The sequence below is a fragment of the Ornithorhynchus anatinus genome, chromosome 10, assembly GCF_004115215.2.
Source record: "Ornithorhynchus anatinus isolate Pmale09 chromosome 10, mOrnAna1.pri.v4, whole genome shotgun sequence".
Classification (NCBI taxonomy): domain Eukaryota; kingdom Metazoa; phylum Chordata; class Mammalia; order Monotremata; family Ornithorhynchidae; genus Ornithorhynchus; species Ornithorhynchus anatinus.
Window position 1 is genome coordinate 48,402,305 of NC_041737.1, and position 16,738 is coordinate 48,419,042.

The following is a 16,738-nucleotide window of genomic DNA, read 5'->3' on the forward strand; positions in this document are numbered from 1 at the left end:
CACTGTACTAAGCACTTGGAATGTACAATTCAGCAACAAATAGAGACAATCCCTACCCAACAATGGGCTCACAGTCAGGTGTAGCACCTAGGATGGAGCATTCCTATTGGCTCAGCTGTAAGGAGTGAGGGGTGGGAACAGGGAGTGATCTAAGATAAATTTATAATCATCCCCTGAAACACTTCTCTTGATTTTGCAGTTTTTTCCCAAGAATCTCCAAGGCTAAAGACTTCAAACCTCTTGGACAAAGAGAGGGTGAGGTTGTGTGATGATGTTATTCTTCCCATTTTCAAGAGGGAAAAACAGAGGCTCAGAGGGGAGCAGACCTCCCCTTGTCCTCTGCTCCTGACCACAACAGTCCTGAAAGCTGCCCCTTCCTCCCCCAATCTATCCCATCTCCCCAAGGCAGTGAGCAGGGAGAGCAGAAGCGAGGTCTAGTGGAAAGAGCACAGGGAGTCAGAGGACCTGGGTTCCATTCCAGGCCTGTTGTGTGACCCTAGGTGAGTTATAACTTCTCTGTGACTCAGTTTCCTTACCTGTGAAATGGGGACTCAATACCTGTTCTCCCTCTCTGTGAGCCCCATGAGGGACAGGGACTGGTCTGATTATCTACCCGGTGCTTAATACAGTGTTTACAAAGCAAGTGTTTAACAAATACCTCAATTATTATTATTATTATTATTAGGAGAGTGTTCAGGAGAGGTAGCTTCTTCAAAGGCCCCTGAGGATGGGGTCCCAAGAGTTGATGCTTCCACCTGGGCTTTGCCCTGGCTCACCCTGCCTTCCCAAGCTCCAGGTCGGATTCTGCCGGGCCCCACTGGCCCATAAGGGCTGAAGGGCTCAGAAGGCGTGAGAATCGGCTCAGCCTCAGCCAAGGTGTTATTATTCAAGTCAGTGGTTCCTATGAGATTATCCCCTCTAATGAAGCAGCTACCTCAGCCTTCCCCTCCGTCTGAACTTTCACTGCTGGAGAATTCCCAGCCAAGTGGAAAATTAGAAGGCAGAGGAGGGGGAAGGAAGGAAAGGGGTGAAAGAAAGAGGGGGAAAAGATAGTGATTAAGTTCCCTAGAAATTAATTCCTAAATACAGTGATGGAGATATTAACTCCCGGCCCGCTAGCCAGGGAAACGCATTTCAATTTAGAAACGGGACTGGCGTCAGCCGGGATGCAGTTCAGGTGCAGGGTGGTTCTCTCAGGATCCACACTGATGCTCTCCAACTCCCAGGCCGCCGCTCTCTGAACAGCTGGGGACGTAGGGTCCTTCCCGGGACCACCCATCGGACCAGAGGGAGTCCATAATGGAGTGAGAGAACCCAGAGGCCTGGCTCTCAACCCATGGCCCGACTGCCTTGCCACAGGACTGGGGGTGACAGCTTCTGCCCGCTCCATTCGGGACACTAAGCTTCCCCACTGGATCGTTAGCACTTTGAGGGCAGGCATCCTGCCTACCTGCTCAACTGTGCTGTCCCAAGCATTCTGTATTCGGTATCACTAATTGATTGATTGATTCAGGCCAAACTCTGGGTTAATCGGGCAGAGAACCCCGACTCTGCTCCCTGCCCTAAGTGTCTCGGCTGGTTGTGGAACCTGGCTGTGAATCCATTCCATCCCATTCGGCTCTTCTGAACAACGCACTGGGTCCACCCATTTGTTCCGAGGCTGCTGCAAAGCGAATCCATTTACTGGATAAACCACCCAGTAACGAGCAGGACATTTCCTATTACCTGCCACCCATCCTGACAATTATCCTGATTGATTCCGATCAGCTTTAACTGTGCACTTTATCCAGGCGTAAGCACTTCGGTCCTGGTCAGTATCACTGAGCCCAGGACTCCCCCTCAAGCTTGGGCCTCCACTTGGGGTCAGCGGCGGCTGCATCTGGGGGTGACAGACTGTCTGGCCTGGGTTCCTGCGGTCCTCGTGATGGCCGAGTAGATTTGCTCTTTCCTCTATGCCGTTCTCAGATGATACCCCAGACTGCTTCACAGATTCAACAAACATAGCCTGAGGGTGGCACAAACCTGTTCTCCCTCTCTCTTTTACCATTCTGTGTGACCCTGGGCTACTTATAACTTCTCTGTGACTCAGTTTCCTTACTTGTAAAATGGAGACTCAATACCTGTTATCCCTCTCCCTTGGACTGTAAGCCCCTAGAGGGACAGGGACTGTGATGTGAGTATCTTTCCTGGAGTTTAGTACAATGCATAACACGGAGTGTTTAACAAATACCCTAATTATTATTAGTTTAACAATTTTTTTTTTTTTAACAATTTTGTCCAGAAGTGTGGAATGGGGATAATGCTCGATCAAAATACGTTGTAGCTTCCCTAAGGTTAGTACAGTGTTTGGTATATTGTAAGTGTATAAGAAATACCACAGTTATTAAAAACAGCATGATGCCTGAAGCTGGCCGGGAGGGGAAAGTGTTTTGGGTGCATCTCCCCATGGCACTGACAGCCCTGTTCCCACCTCAGACAGTTGTCTCCATTGCCAGGCTGCACATCCTTCCTTCAGACATGATGTCAATTTCCCCATCGTTGTAGCCAAGGAACAAAATCCTATCAGATCCTTCCTGTTGGTCCTAAGCATGGTGGAATGGAGCAGAACCACTGATCACCTCCCAAATGGTATTCCTCCCTAGGCTCAAACAATATCACTCACCTTCCCTTTGGCTCAGTGTTCTGTATGCAATAAGCACTCAATAAATGCCTGTGATTGACTGAAAATCATAATCCCTCATCATGGTCCTGCCCTCCATTCCTTCTCCAGGAGTTTTTCAGATACCATCTCATTGATTCTCCCCGTGATCTTGGCGGGGAGCCAGGGGGAGAAAAGTGGAAAGGGGAGCATGGGTCATTCTTCCCATTATGTAGAGGGAAAAACTGAAGTTCAAAGGAAGGAAACTTCTACCGGGCTGGAGAACAGAATACTGTAACTCCCTTCTGAGCTAACACTATGGCTGAGCCAACAGGAAACTCTCCCATGTGCTCAATACAGTGCTCTGACCACAGTAAGTGTTCAATAAATTCCACTGATTGATTGACGGTGCCCCCAAAAGAGGCAGGACTGTGTGTCCGATCGGTCCACAGCTCCTATCCCCCTCACAGTGAACTGCCTTGATCTGTTTAGAGAACAGGACTAACCTGGCAGGCCCATCCTGCTGGAAGGAAATAGCTCAGCTCCACGTTCCCTGCTCTCGCCGCCGTAAGGCCATCTTGTCTCCCAGGGTCCCCTGTTCCTGCCAGGCTGTGCCAGAGCCAGAAATGGAATTGAAATCACCTTGCAGCTAGGAGCCCGACAAGGCCAGAGTGACAGAGTGACAAGGAGAATCGGAGCTGGACAGAAAGGGCATCTGGGGAGACCAGCAGGTACGGGAGCTCTGGCACAACCACCCGCTGGCCCCATCCTCCCCTGGTTCCCATCGGATCTCCACAGGGCTTGACAGGAAGTGGTGAGCTCTCCTGGCAGTGGGAAGGGACAGAAGAGCAGGGTGCCTCGGAAATGTGTCCACCTGAGTATCTCGCTTCTACCCCAGCATTTAGTATAGTGTGTGGCAAGAGCAAGCGCTTAACAAATACCATTAAAAACAACAAAATAGAACCAAAGGGAGAGGAGCCGACCCAGACTTTCACTGCCTGAAAGATTGTCAAGGCCTACCCAAGGTCTGGGACATTTTCCAAGGGATCCAGTCAGGATAAGAGCTGGTTGATGGTGAGATATCTCTCTCTTGCTCTCTCTGTCTCTCTCTCCTCTCCCCAGTCTCACTTCCCCTACCCGGACGGGTTCAAATTCATTACTGAGCCGATCTACCCTGAAGATCAGTTATATCAGGGGTACTTCCTTGACTTTCAACTTGCTTCGTCCCAAGTCTCAAAAATACATTCACAGTTTCTCCCTCAGGTTCAATCTCAACCCCTACAACACAAATCACGTTTGGGATCCTCACCAGGGCCACCCTTAGAAGAGAACCAATTTGGGGTGACCACCTCAGGGGCCCCATCCGTCCTAGCCGTGATACTTTGGGTAGGGCATGATGGGCAGCAGAGGACAATAGGAACATGTAACTTATTGTGTGCAGGGAACGTGTCTGCCAACTCTGTTGTACTATACTCTCCCAAGAGCTTAGTACAGTGCTCTTCACATAATAAGTGCTCAATAAATATGATTGATTAAGCATGTCTGAGTCACTTGAACCTAGATCACTGCTTCCCCTGGCTTCTGCAGGCCCCAGTGGCAGCTACCCTGATCTCCCCTCACCGGGATGGGCAGCCGCCAGTGGGCAGGCATGAAGGCAGACTGAATCCTGGGAGTACTCCCCCCACTTCGGGCAAGTCACTGAACCTCTTTGGGTCTCAGTTTCTTCACCTGAATAATGGGGATAAAAATGCCTACTCACTCTTCCTACGCCCCAGGGCAGGTGGTACAGATAAAATGAGCTCATTTGAGTCAAAGTGCTTTGGGAAAATAAAAAAAAAAGGATTCTACTAATCCAAGATATTACAAATATTGTTATTAATAAGTATTTTTCCCTAGGCCAGATGACAGAAGATTTTATTTCCCTGTTGTGGTTAAGAGGGCAGTGGGAATCTCATAGAGAAATAGGGCTCAGGCATCTCTAGTGGGCTGGCCTTGAGAATCACCTAGACTGCCTTTTTTTTCAATGGTATTTGTTAAGCGCTTACTATGTGCCAGGCATTTTTCTAAGAGCTGGGGTCGATACAAGGTAATCAGGTTAGACACAGTCCATGTGCCACATGGAGCTCACAGTCTTAATCCCCATTTTACTGATGAGGAAACTGAGGCACAGAGAAGTTAAGTGACTTGCCCCAGGTCACACAGCAGACAAATGGCAGAAGCGGCATTAGAAACCAGGTCTTCTGACTTTTGCTCAGATTACCTGTGTCTGCTGCTTACAGATAAAGTCTCTCATTCTTTTCCATCATGGACTCCTAAATTTATATCTATTTTTCCCTCCCAACTAGACTATGAACTCCCTTTTTCATTTCTTAAGATGTCTCCTGCATCCTGTGGAAGCTTAGTAAATACTGCTGATCCTGATCTACTAATGGTCAGTGCCCACCCCCGTGCCCCCACTAAAGCAATATCCTGAATTTATTTTTCTAAAGCGCTTTCTTGTCAGTTATTATATCTTCACAACATCCCCGTGAGGTCAAAAGCAATTATAATTATCCTCTGTTTACTGAAGAGAAAACAGGTTCAGAAAGTTTCATTGAGATGCCCAAGGTCACCAAGTGAGCCAGAGGCAGGAAGTGGGACTCGAACTCATGTCTGCCAACCCCCAGACCTGGGTTCTTTCCACAGGCCCACGCTGCCCCCAACCACTTCTCGGTTAGATCCTGGGGTGCGGGACTCTGGGGTCCACAAACTGGGGAAACTGAGGTTGGAGCTCTGAGACTGACATACGATAATAGAATCAATCAATTCTACTTATTGAGCGATTACTGTGTGCAGAGCTATGAGACCTCCAAAGACTTCCCAATCATCACTGAAAAAAACCTAATCTGTCAAATCACTGCCTTGGCTTCTCTGATCTTCTCTAATAGTTTTCCTCCCAAAGACATTCTGTCAAGATAAAAATCATAAACATCTCTTGTGAGCCTGCCTCCTTTCTGGCTTTGCTAATAACCAGCCACGATTCATGTTCCTGTGTTTAGGAAGCGGATGGAGTTTTCAACAGTGATGAAGGCAGTGGAATCTGTCAGCTTCTCTTTCTGCTCAAAACCAGCCCCAGGAGTGACGTCCAGCTGGGGTCACGCCCGTCCTCCCCGGGACTGACCCCAGCCGGCTGCTGCCTGAGGGAGAAGGGACGGATGGCAGTCTCATTCTTGTCAGGGCTTCAGAGGGACCAGAACTGGGAAGCTGCAGGAGGTCCTGCTAGAGGTCATCTAATCCATCCCCCTGCTTCTAAGTATTGGCACAATTAACCACCCCCAGTGGGAAGAAATTCATTCTATTCTTAAAGGTGTCCATAGAAGGAAGGAGAATCCTCTGCGTCTGTACTGCTGGCTGTGGGGCCAAGTCCAGGAGGAAGAGTAGACTCTACTGGGAAGGGTGTGTTTCAGGAGGATTTTCTTTCCCTTTATCTACTTTAAGACAGAGAAAGTGCAATAAGAAAGAGAGACTCTTAGGCCAGGTAGCATTTCCCTGGAAGGGATAGCCGACCGGCTGGCAGACCCAGCCTCGCCTCTCTGGGCCATTTAAATTATATATTACAAATTATTTATTTATATTAATGTCTGTCTCCAAATTATTTATTTATATCTTCTCCTCTGCTAGGCTGTAAGCTCGTTTTGGGCAGGGAACATAGCTACCCACTCTGTGGTACAGTGCTCTCCCCAACGCTTAGTACAGTGCCCTGCAAATAGTAACTGCTCAATAAATAGTAAGCAGTGGGGCTCAGTGGAAAGAGCCCGGGTTTGGGAGTCAGAGGTCATGTGTTCTAATCCCGGCTCTGCCGCTTGCCAGCTGTGTGACTTTGGGCAAGTCACTTAACTTCTCTGAGCCTCAGTTACCTCATCTGTAAAATGGGGATTAAAACTGTGAGCCCCACGTGGGACAACCTGATCACCTTGTATCCCCTCAGCGCTTAGAACGGTGCTTTGCACATAGTAAGCACTTAACAAATACCACCATTATTATTGAATACCATTGATGATGACGATGATACCAGTTTGCTCTGACTCTGCCAGCTTGGGTGTTTCAAAATGAATTGATCGTGGCCTGCGGACTGCAGTGGAGAAATGTGAACGCACATTTATCCAGCACCAAGGCAAGAGCACACTTGAGACCTGGTCTCGAGCTCTGTCCACTGAGCGAGGAGCAGGAACCTGTCCAGTTTGTCCTAGCTCTTTGACCCTGGGGCCAGAAAGGCTGTGAGGAGGAGAGGAGGAGGGTGAGAGGAAAAACTCTAGGAACTTGGAGATCAATCCCTTATACCGAGGGGGACTCACAATGTTCGCAGAGGAAGCATTTCCAGAGCCCTCTTCCTTGTCATCCTCCTTGTCCTCCTCCCTGCCCCTGCCCCCCAACTAGATTGTGAGCTCCTTGAGGTTAGCAATATTACCTACCAACTCTACTCTACCCTCCCAAATGCTTAGTCTGGTGCTTGGTACACAGTGCTGCTCTGCAAATACCATTGATTGATTGAATGGGAGGGGCCTAGGACTAAGATTCTGCCTGGGCAGCCCTGGAGCAAGCAATTTTCCTGTCACTTAAGTGAACTGACTTGAGATCTGGATAAACCTGGCCGGTGAGCAACCTGCCAAGTTATCTGAGGGACAATAAAGATGAGTTTTTCTTCAAGTTCTGCTTTCCCGGACACTCAGATTCAGAGGAAAATCGGGATGAAATTAAATGCTGAAGATTTTCAAATAGGCTCTGGGCATGGTGAACTGATAATGATATTAGTTGTGGCATTTGTCAAGCATTTACTATGTACCCAAAACTGTACTAAGTGCTGGGGTAGATACCAGATCATCAGGTCCCACTTGGAGCTCACACAGTGAGTAGGAGGAGAACAGATCCCCATCTTCTAGACTGTAAACCCGGTGTGGACAGGGATTGTCTCTCTTTGTTGCTGAACTGTACTTTCCAAGTGCTAAGCACAGTGCTCTACACACAGTAAGCGCTCAATAAATATAACTGAATGAATTTTCCAGATGAGGGAACTGAGACCCAGAGAAGTTAAGTGATTTGCCCAAGGTCACGCAGCAGGCAGGTGGCGGGAGCAGGATTAGAAACGAGGCCCTCTGACTTCCAGGCCTGTGATCTTTTCACTAGGCCAAGCTGCTTTAGAACTCCTTGTGGTCGAACCCCAGGAGGAAAACCACATGATCCACTGGGGAGGAGGCTGACCTGGGAAATGCAGGAGGGTGCAGAATAGGTAGAGCGTATTCAATTTCATCCTCTCTCGGCTTCCCAAGAGGATCTGTGGCTGCTCTCTGTTTCCCAATCTTGGGCCCCCATGCATTCCCCAACCCCCGCCATACATCCCCCACACCTCTACCCTGTAGTCTGCTCTCTGTTTCCCAATCTTGGGCCCCCATGCATTCCCCAACCCCCGCCATACATCCCCCACACCTCTACCCTGTAGTCCCTACATCACCGACTCCCTCAAGCTTCACTGGAGACTGACAGTCGAGCTAAATGGCCCGTCACGTCCGACAAATGCTGACCAGGACGCTTCCGGGTTTCCCGTGGCCCGAGGCCATTGGGTTTCCCCCAGTGAACAAACTCATTAGCCTTCCTCCCCCCTCGTGACCCAGCTCCCTCTGCCCTGCTTTCTTCTGGATGCTAAGAGCTAATCAAGAGCCTGAGCTTGTTATCAAAATCCACTCATTGCCCAGAAGGATTGGAGTGTCTAGGGAAATCTCGGCAATGCCTTAGGTTGGGCCCGTCCACGCCGAGCCACGTGGACTGCCTCCCTCCCCCACCTGCAACCTCGGCACAAGTCAAGGCTGCATCACTAGCAGTCGCTGGCATTTTTACAGTGGAAGTGCTGGAAGCCTCCTAGAAAGAAAGCTGAAGTTTGAGCTGCTTCCTCCTTCCCAGGCCTGGAGTGCTAGTGGAAGTCTGTATGATTACCCCTGGGATGTGACCCAAGACAACGCTCTCTCCTACGGCCATCAAAGTCAAAGAGCTGCTGCGGGCAGCCAGGGGACTGACTCAGTTGTCTGAACTTGGTCTGTTTGCCAGACGTCTGGCTTCAGCCTACTTGCCTCTCCCTGGGAGGTTTCTCCCTCACGTCTATATTCTCCGGGAAAGAAAAAAAGAGAGAGAGAAACAGAAAGAGAGAGAGAGAGAGTGAAACCAGCATCAGAGAACTCCTGCCGCCTAGCAGATGGAGAGTCAATGGAGGGAAAGGGCCATTTTAAAAGCCGAACTTATCTCTCCCCAGGAGACATCTTGGGTTACCTGAGTCTTTCCCTATGAGATGCTGAAGGATTTTCCTTAGAAAGTCACTGTTGGGGCCAATCAATAGGTTTGGGCTTGCCGGGTGGGATCGGGTTCCAGTTCTGGCCCGGGGCCCGGGCCTCGGGGAGGGGAAGAGGGCCTGGAGGTGACCGGCACAGGTGGTTGACCAGGCCCCATCCTGACCCTGGATGAGAGGACACTCCAGGATGGACTGGCCCTCCCCACACCTCCGACTAGGGAGGGGCTGGGAAGTGGGTGATGGTGCCTAGACCCCTGAAACTACCTATAGAAGAACTAGAGTAGGACTATCTGAAGAACTACCTTGAGAAGCAGTGTGCCCTAGTGGAAGGGGCACGGGCCTGTGAGTCAGAGGACCTGGGTTCTAATGCTGGCCCCGCTACTTTTCTGCTGTATGACATTGGGAACCTCTCTGCCTCAGTGAACTCATCTTTAATGGGGATAAAATACCTGTTTTCCCTCTGTCTTCGACTGTGAGCCCCATGTGGAGCAGGGACCGTCTGATCTGCTTGTACTGTGTCTACCCTGCGGTTAGTACAGTGCTTGACCCATGGTAAGTGCTCAGCAAATACGATGAAAACAAAAGGAACAGGTAGGAGTACATGGGTCCTTCAGCAGGGTGGCGAGCCCTCCCCCACCTGCTTATTCCACTTCTAGGAAGGGAAAAGGAGCTGGAGGGGAGGCTCAGAACCTGGGTCCTGCAGGTTTGGAGGTGCTAGGGGGGCTTCCCCTGTGCTTTTTCAAGTCCACATTTGGGGTAGTTGCTCTAGGCCCTGAGGATCTGTCCCATCCCTTCCCTCCCAACTCCAGAATCTGCTCTGGGCTTCCTCCTCAGCTCTCTCACCCCTCCCCTGCTTCCAGGGGCACCTTGTCTCACTGCAGGTGTGGGAAGAGTTGCTGAAGGCACAGAGGAGTGCCTGGGAGGAAGAGGTCCTGGAGGGTACAGACCCGCTTGGGAAAATTCCAATGGGTTGCTCTGCCTCGGTGCTCCTCTGCGTCTGTCAGCGAGTGGCGACCCTCCACCCCCCTTCACGGGTCCCTATTTCTCAGGGGAGTCGGGTTACCCCCAGGAAGTCAGTCCCATTCCTCTTAGGGCTGCTCTCCCTTTCCCACCCCTCCTGGCTACACAGAGGCTCCATTATTCCCACACCCAACTGGGGGCCCAGCCCAGCCCACTCCTTGGCATCCCCAGACTCTGAGTTCAGGGTAGGTTAGGGAGGGGTGGTCCTCGGGGGAGCCTTCACGGGCTCCGTGGGGCTAGCCTGGAACCGGGCCTCCTGCTCCTCTTGGAGTCTGGATCCACCCCCACCTTTCCTCGGCCTCTTCCCCCATTCCTCCTGGGTCTTGACCTCTGAGTCCTCTCCCTGATTTCTACTCCCAAGGCTACAGCTCAGCTTGACGGGACATAGTGGATTACCCTCTAAATGTGGGTAAAATGAGGCCGCTGGCTGGGCCGGGAGCCGGACCCAGGAGCATCCCCATTCTCCCCGGCCCAGCTGAGCGAAGTCCTTTTGCCCTTCCAGGGTGGTGGCGTAGACCCAAGTCTGCTTCTCTCTTTAGAGCTGTGGGACCCCGGCCACTCTCAAGGGCTCAGTGTCATCGGGGGGTTGCGGGGAAGCGGCCCGGCTGGGATCAAAGCTCACACGGAAACCCCGGCCGGGTCCCACGGGCGTCGGATGTCACCGCCTGCAGCGCCTTGCCAGTTCCCCATGAATGGTGTCGGGTAGACCCAGAGGATGCAGCTGCAATCGGAGCCATTCCCGAGCCCAGCCCCGTGTCCATGGCCCCTGCTCTCGGCGGCACCGGGAAAGCCGGCTCCCTCCCTGAGCCTCAGTCCCAGAACCGGACAGAGGTTTGTGGAGTCTCCAGGGCCCCGGGGCCGGTGAGGGGCCTGCTCAGGCTAAAGGAGCTCCCTGCCCTGTTCAGGAAGCCTGTCCCACGGATCGCTTCCCTCCCGTCCTTCCACAGATTCCTGACAGCTCAGCTCCTCGGATTCTGCAGGACCTGGTCTCAAGCCACCATGCACCTGCCTTTCAGGGGCTTTGTCCATTTACCTGGCCCCTCCCACTCATCACTGGCTCGCCCCGCTCCCCCAGCGTGGTGACCTCTCCAATGGCAGGTATTTTGCTCTGCAACAGGGCTGGCCCTACATCCATGCCAGGTCCACAGGAAGGATAAGGCCAAGGAAGTGAGGCTTGGGCTCATAGGTGCAGCAGCATGGCTGGAGGGAGGGCTGGAGCTGCACCTGTAGTGGAGTGGTGCTTGGTCCCTGGAAGGCCCGTGACCCAGGCACTGCACAGAAAGGCTCAGAGCTGGGGTGACCTGCCTGCCTCTACAGGGTTGGGCTATTCACTCCGATTCCGGGCACCCACAACCCTGCACACCTCCCCCAGCTCCGACCTCACTGGACATTTTCACTGCAGGTCAGCTGTGAGGAGGGGCTCCCGGAAGATGGAGCGTCGGGGAGGAGGGCTCGGGGGACTACGGGCCACGGGGTGTCTGTCTGCTGGGTGGCCAGGGGACACTGGAGAGTCCTGGGGAAGGGTGGAGGTTGCCAGAGGGAGACACAGCATGGGAGATGGGAAGAGGTAGAAGGAAGAGGTGCCAAAGGATTATCTTGTATCTACTCCCATGTTTAGTACAGTGCATGGCACATAGTAAGCACTTACATATAATAAAAATAAAACAAAGGATGAAAAATGAGAAGCGCATTGTGCTAGAACTGTAGGGAGCTGAAGGAAATAAATGCTACCATTAAGTACTGACTATGTGCCAAGCACCGTACCAAACGCTGGGATAGATTCAAGATACTCAGGTCGGATGCAGTCTCTATCCCACATGGGGCTTCTGGTCTAAGTATGAGGGAGAACAGGTATTGAATCCCCATTTTACAATGAGGAAACTGAGGCCCAGAGAAAAGTAACTTGCTCAAGGTCACCCAGGAGGCAAGTGGCAGAGCCGGGATTAGAACCCGGTCCTCGGCTCTTTCCACTAGGCCACGGTGCTTCTCTGGTCTCGTTTCCTGGGAACCGGAACAAGACATAATGGCCCTGGCCTCCAGGGAGATTAAGGTCTACTTGGGAGAAGCACACAAATACCAAAGCCCACACATCCAAACGTAAACGACTGCAGTCACGTAAATATACATAAAACCAACTACGGTACACAGAGGAGTATCCGTGGAGCAAAGGAATATCCAAGCTGTGGCGAAGAAGCATCTCTGAAGTGAGTTTTGAGAAGGATTTGGAGGGTAAGGTTGGGAGCAGAGACGAGGAGAGCGGGAAGTAGGAAGCGGGCAGAGTGTCCTAGCGGTACTCACGTGTTGTGAAGCACACACCAGCCGCAGTGGGGATCCCCTGAGCCGAGGCACTCGCTGCAGCTCCGGTACTGGCTGCAGGACTCCACGGGGACCCTGGTGAGCTGTGGGAGGAAGGAAGGGAGGGAGAAGTTACGTGTCTTGTGGGGTGCCCAGAAGCTCTCTGTCAGACTTGTTCAAACCCCTGCCCATCCTGGGTGCTGAACAAGGATGAAGATAGTTCCCCTTCAAGGACAGAACAATCCAACTGGCCCACCCCATCACGTGATGGCAACCTGCAGGCTGGCTCTGGTTATGCCCATTCCTCCCTTTCTCCATCTTCCCTGTTTCAGAGAAGCAGCAAGGCATAGTGGATAGAACACAGGCGTGGGAGTCTCGCGGTCATGGGTTCTAATTCCACCTCTGCCACTCGTCTGCTGTGTGACCTTGGGCAAGTCACTTCACTTCTCTGTGCCTCAGTTACCTCATCTGGTAAATGGGGATTGAGACTGTGAGCCCCATGTGGGACAGGGACTGTGTCCAACCCCATTTGTCTGTACCCACCCCAGCGCTTAGAACAGTGCCTGGCACATAGTAAGTGCTTAACAAATACCATAATTGTTATTATTATTATTTCCTCCCCTCATTCTAGCCTCGAGAAGGGGAGGCGGTCTATTAGTGGGGGATCTACCCATTTATTGTTACTTAAGCAAGAAGATGCTATCCCCAAACCATTCTTGGACACAGACCAACAGAGAGCCCATCCATCAATTGTTAATCAATGTACAGTATTTAATGAGGGTTTGCTCTGTGCAAAACACTACTAAGCTCTAATGAAGAATGTGCAATAGAGTTAGTAGATATGATCCCTCCCGCGAAGAGCTTGCTAGCAGGGAAGGCAGACAGGAAGCAACAGAGTACCAAGATACATACATAAGTGTGAGTGAAATGGGGATAAAATCCCAGTTCTCCCAGAAGCCGCAACCCCGGGAGTGGGGTGAATAGTTCAGACTCTCCTTGCTCCTTCCCATACTTCCCACTGGGGCTGAGGTTGCTGTGGGGAAGGTATACTTTCCTTGGAGTCACAACCCAGATCACCAGGCCTGAAATTCCAGAGTTTTGTCCAAGGGTGTTTCCTCTGAGGAGGCGGATTCAAAGTCCTTCTCCCTCTGTAGCCATTAGAATTCAGAAAGGAAGGTGTCTGCTCTTGCTCCCTGTTTGTTCTATTTCCCCCTATATGAGGGACAGTCTCTGAGCTTGTGTGTCTCATTTTTTTAAGCATTTGACACTGGTAGAAAAGTGAATTATTGTTCCATTTCTGGTCTGATAATTGGATGCTAATGCTATAGTGGATATATCGGGCCTGATGGTCAGAGTTAATTTAAATGTACAAAGAGCCTTCTTAAGTACTCAATTTCCTTCCAAATTGTCCCCCAAAAGAGAAGAAGGTCCATTAGGAGAGTCTGTGGGGCTGAGCGATGCAGCAGTCAAACCATGAGGATCCTGGGAACGGAAGGGTGGCCTGGGCTGGCCCACTCCCCAAGAGAGGTGAAGCTGGACCCACAGCTGACCAGACTTGTCTTTCTTTTTGATGGCATTTGTTACTATGTGCTAGGCACTGTACTGAACGCTGGGGTACGTACAAGCTAATCAGGTTGAACACAGTCCATGTCCCACACGAGGCTCACGGTCTTCATTCCCATTTTGCAGATGAGGGAAGTGAGGCCCAGAGAAGTGAAGTGACTTGCTCAAGGTCACACAGCAGACAAGTAGCAGAGCTGAGATTAGAACCCGGTCCTTCAGACTCCCAGGCCTGTGATCTTTCCACTAGGCTATGATGCTTCTCCTTTGTCTTGACAGAACCCATAGTGAAGTGCTCTCGGAGCTGGAGGAGCAGAGTGGGGGTAGGGAGGAGGAGGTGGTGGAGGGGGAGCTCTGGATTCAAATTCTGCCCATGTTCTGACTGGCTGCCTTGTCTGAGCCTAGAATCCAGCACAGTACTAAGGGTGGAGAAGCTGCATGGTCTAGAGGAGAGAGCATGGGCTTGGGAGTCAGAAAGACCTGGGTTCTAATCTGCTGTGTGACCTTGATCAAGTCACTTCACTTCTCTGTGCCTCAATTCCCTCATTTATAAAATGTGGATTAAGACCATTAGTCTCATATGGGACATGGACTGTGTCAACCTGATTAGCTTGTTTCTACCCCGGTGTTAGGTACAGTGCCTGGCACATAGTAAATGATTATGAAATACCATTTCAAAAATGACTCCAGGGGTCCTCCTTGCTCTGTGCCATCCGCAGGGGGAAAGGGGCATGGGGTCAGATCACTTGACAGAATGAGGTACCAGCCCATCTCTGGGCCTCTGCAGAAAATGGGGAATCAGCCTGCCAGGCCAGAGCACATGGGCTTTGCCAGGAGAAACAGCTAATAAGCATGGACTGTAAAGCACTTTATAAATGGAAAGTAGCAGATGCCGTGGAGGGCTGCAGTTTGTGGCCATTAGTAAGCCTAAATGCTTAGCAGGAAGCCAGTTTGCTTTGGAACTTGGATAGCCAAAGCATGAGTGCTGGTGCCGGACTCAGGGACTAAGGTTTCTACTCCGTAGGTGAGGGTCAGCACCCCCGGGGCAATGGATGGGGCTCTTATCTGGCTTTGCTTCATCCTAGGTGGTGGACAGCCACCTCAACCTACAGCATTTATGTACATAACCGTAATTTATTTATATTAATGTCCGTCTCCCCCTCTAGACTTTGGGCAGGGAATATGTCTACCAACTCTGTTATATTCTACTCTACCAAGCGCTTCATACAGTGCTCTGCACACAGTAAACGCTCAGTAAATATGACTGATTGAAGTCCTCCGACTCATGGGCCCGGGGTTTTCCCACTAGGCCCTGATGCTTCTGGGCAGAGGGTAAAATGGGGTGAGCAGGTGGGAGAGCCTTAGGACTGATAGTGGAGAGTTTTGTCTGATGCCAAGGGTCACAGGGAGCCAGTGAGAGCATGAGGAGAGGAGAGATGTGGGCCGACGTGCTGCAAGTGGTCTGAGATATGCCAGACCCCAGCTCCAAACAGATTTATCCCCTCCTGGATCCAGATGACTGATCAGGGATATTTTTAGAGTGGGGAGATGGCAAGATCAAAAGTAATCAGCTTCCTGAATTGTCAGCCACAGGAGCTCAAGGAGGCTTTCAATAAACATTCTTTGCCGGTCTGGGCTCCAGCTTGGGCCCAGTAGCTGGGCAGGGAGCCAAGGGGGTGGCCCCACCTGGCTTCTCCCAGGACTCACACCCTCCACCACCAAGACCACAAACCCTCCTTGCCTGCTTTCTCTCCTTCCCTCATGCCCTGCTTCTCCTTTAGAACTGGACCTGACCCTCCCAGACCCTCCGAGTCTCTCTACCAAGCGGAAGTCCAAAATCAATTTTAATTAGAAAAATCCGTTTACCGTATCGATAAATCACGCGGGCCCCTGCCGAGACGCTGGGGAAGGTTACCCCTGGACCCGGATCTCATAACTCACTCTACCCCACTTGATCGCTCTGTTGGGGCCGCCCCCCACCCTTCCCCGCTCCCTTGCTCCAATATTCATCACCGTCATTATGCTGTGGATTATTAATGAGGCTGCAGGGTGATGGATGGCAGCTGGGAGGCTTCGAAACCATTCCAGCCCCTTGTAACTTGATTTCATTCAATAGTATTTATTGAGCGCTTACTATGTGCAGAGCACTGTACTAAGCGCTTGGGATGGACAAGTCGGCAACAGATAGAGACGGTCCCTGCCGTTTGACGGGCTTACAGTCTAATCGGGGGAGACGGACAGACAAGAACAATGGCACTAAACAGCGTCAAGGGGAAGAACATCTCGTAAAAACCGATGGCAAATAAATAGAATCAAGGCGATGTACAATTCATTAACAAAATAAATAGGGTAACGAAAATATATACAGTTGAGCGGACGAGTACAGTGCTGTGGGGATGGGAAGGGAGAGGTGGAGGAGCAGAGGGAAAAGGGGAAAATGAGGCTTTAGCTGCGGAGAGGTAAAGGGGGGATGGCAGAGGGAGTAGAGGGGGAAGAGGAGCTCAGTCTGGGAACGCCTCTAGGAGGAGGTGATTTTTAAGTAAGGTTTTGAAGAGGGAAAGAGAATCAGTTTGGCGGAGGTGAGGAGGGAGGGCGTTCCGGGACCGCGGGAGGACGTGACCCAGGGGTTGACGGCGGGATAGGCGAGACCGAGGGACGGCGAGGAGGTGGGCGGCGGAGGAGCGGAGCGTGCGGGGTGGGCGGTAGAAAGAGAGAAGGGAGGAGAGGTAGGAAGGGGTAAGGTGATGGAGAGCCTTGAAGCCTAGAGTGAGGAGTTTTTGTTTGGAGCGGAGGTCGATAGGCAACCACTGGAGTTGTTTAAGAAGGGGAGTGACATGCCCAGATCGTTTCTGCAGGAAGATGAGCCGGGCAGCGGAGTGAAGAATAGACCGGAGCGGGGCGAGAGAGGA

At 51.4% G+C, this 16,738-nt stretch overlaps 1 protein-coding gene across 2 annotated transcripts in view; it reads right to left on the reverse strand.

Annotated features, from left to right (window-relative positions):
- PLXNA4 (plexin A4) overlaps positions 1–16,738 on the reverse strand; it is a 309,259-nt gene that overhangs the window by 61,062 nt on the left and 231,459 nt on the right. For both annotated transcript variants that reach the window (XM_029073007.2, XM_029073008.2), the window contains exon 5: positions 12,273–12,373. In XM_029073007.2, coding sequence (XP_028928840.1) covers positions 12,273–12,373 — 101 coding nt within the window. The remainder of the gene's footprint in view (positions 1–12,272; positions 12,374–16,738) is intronic.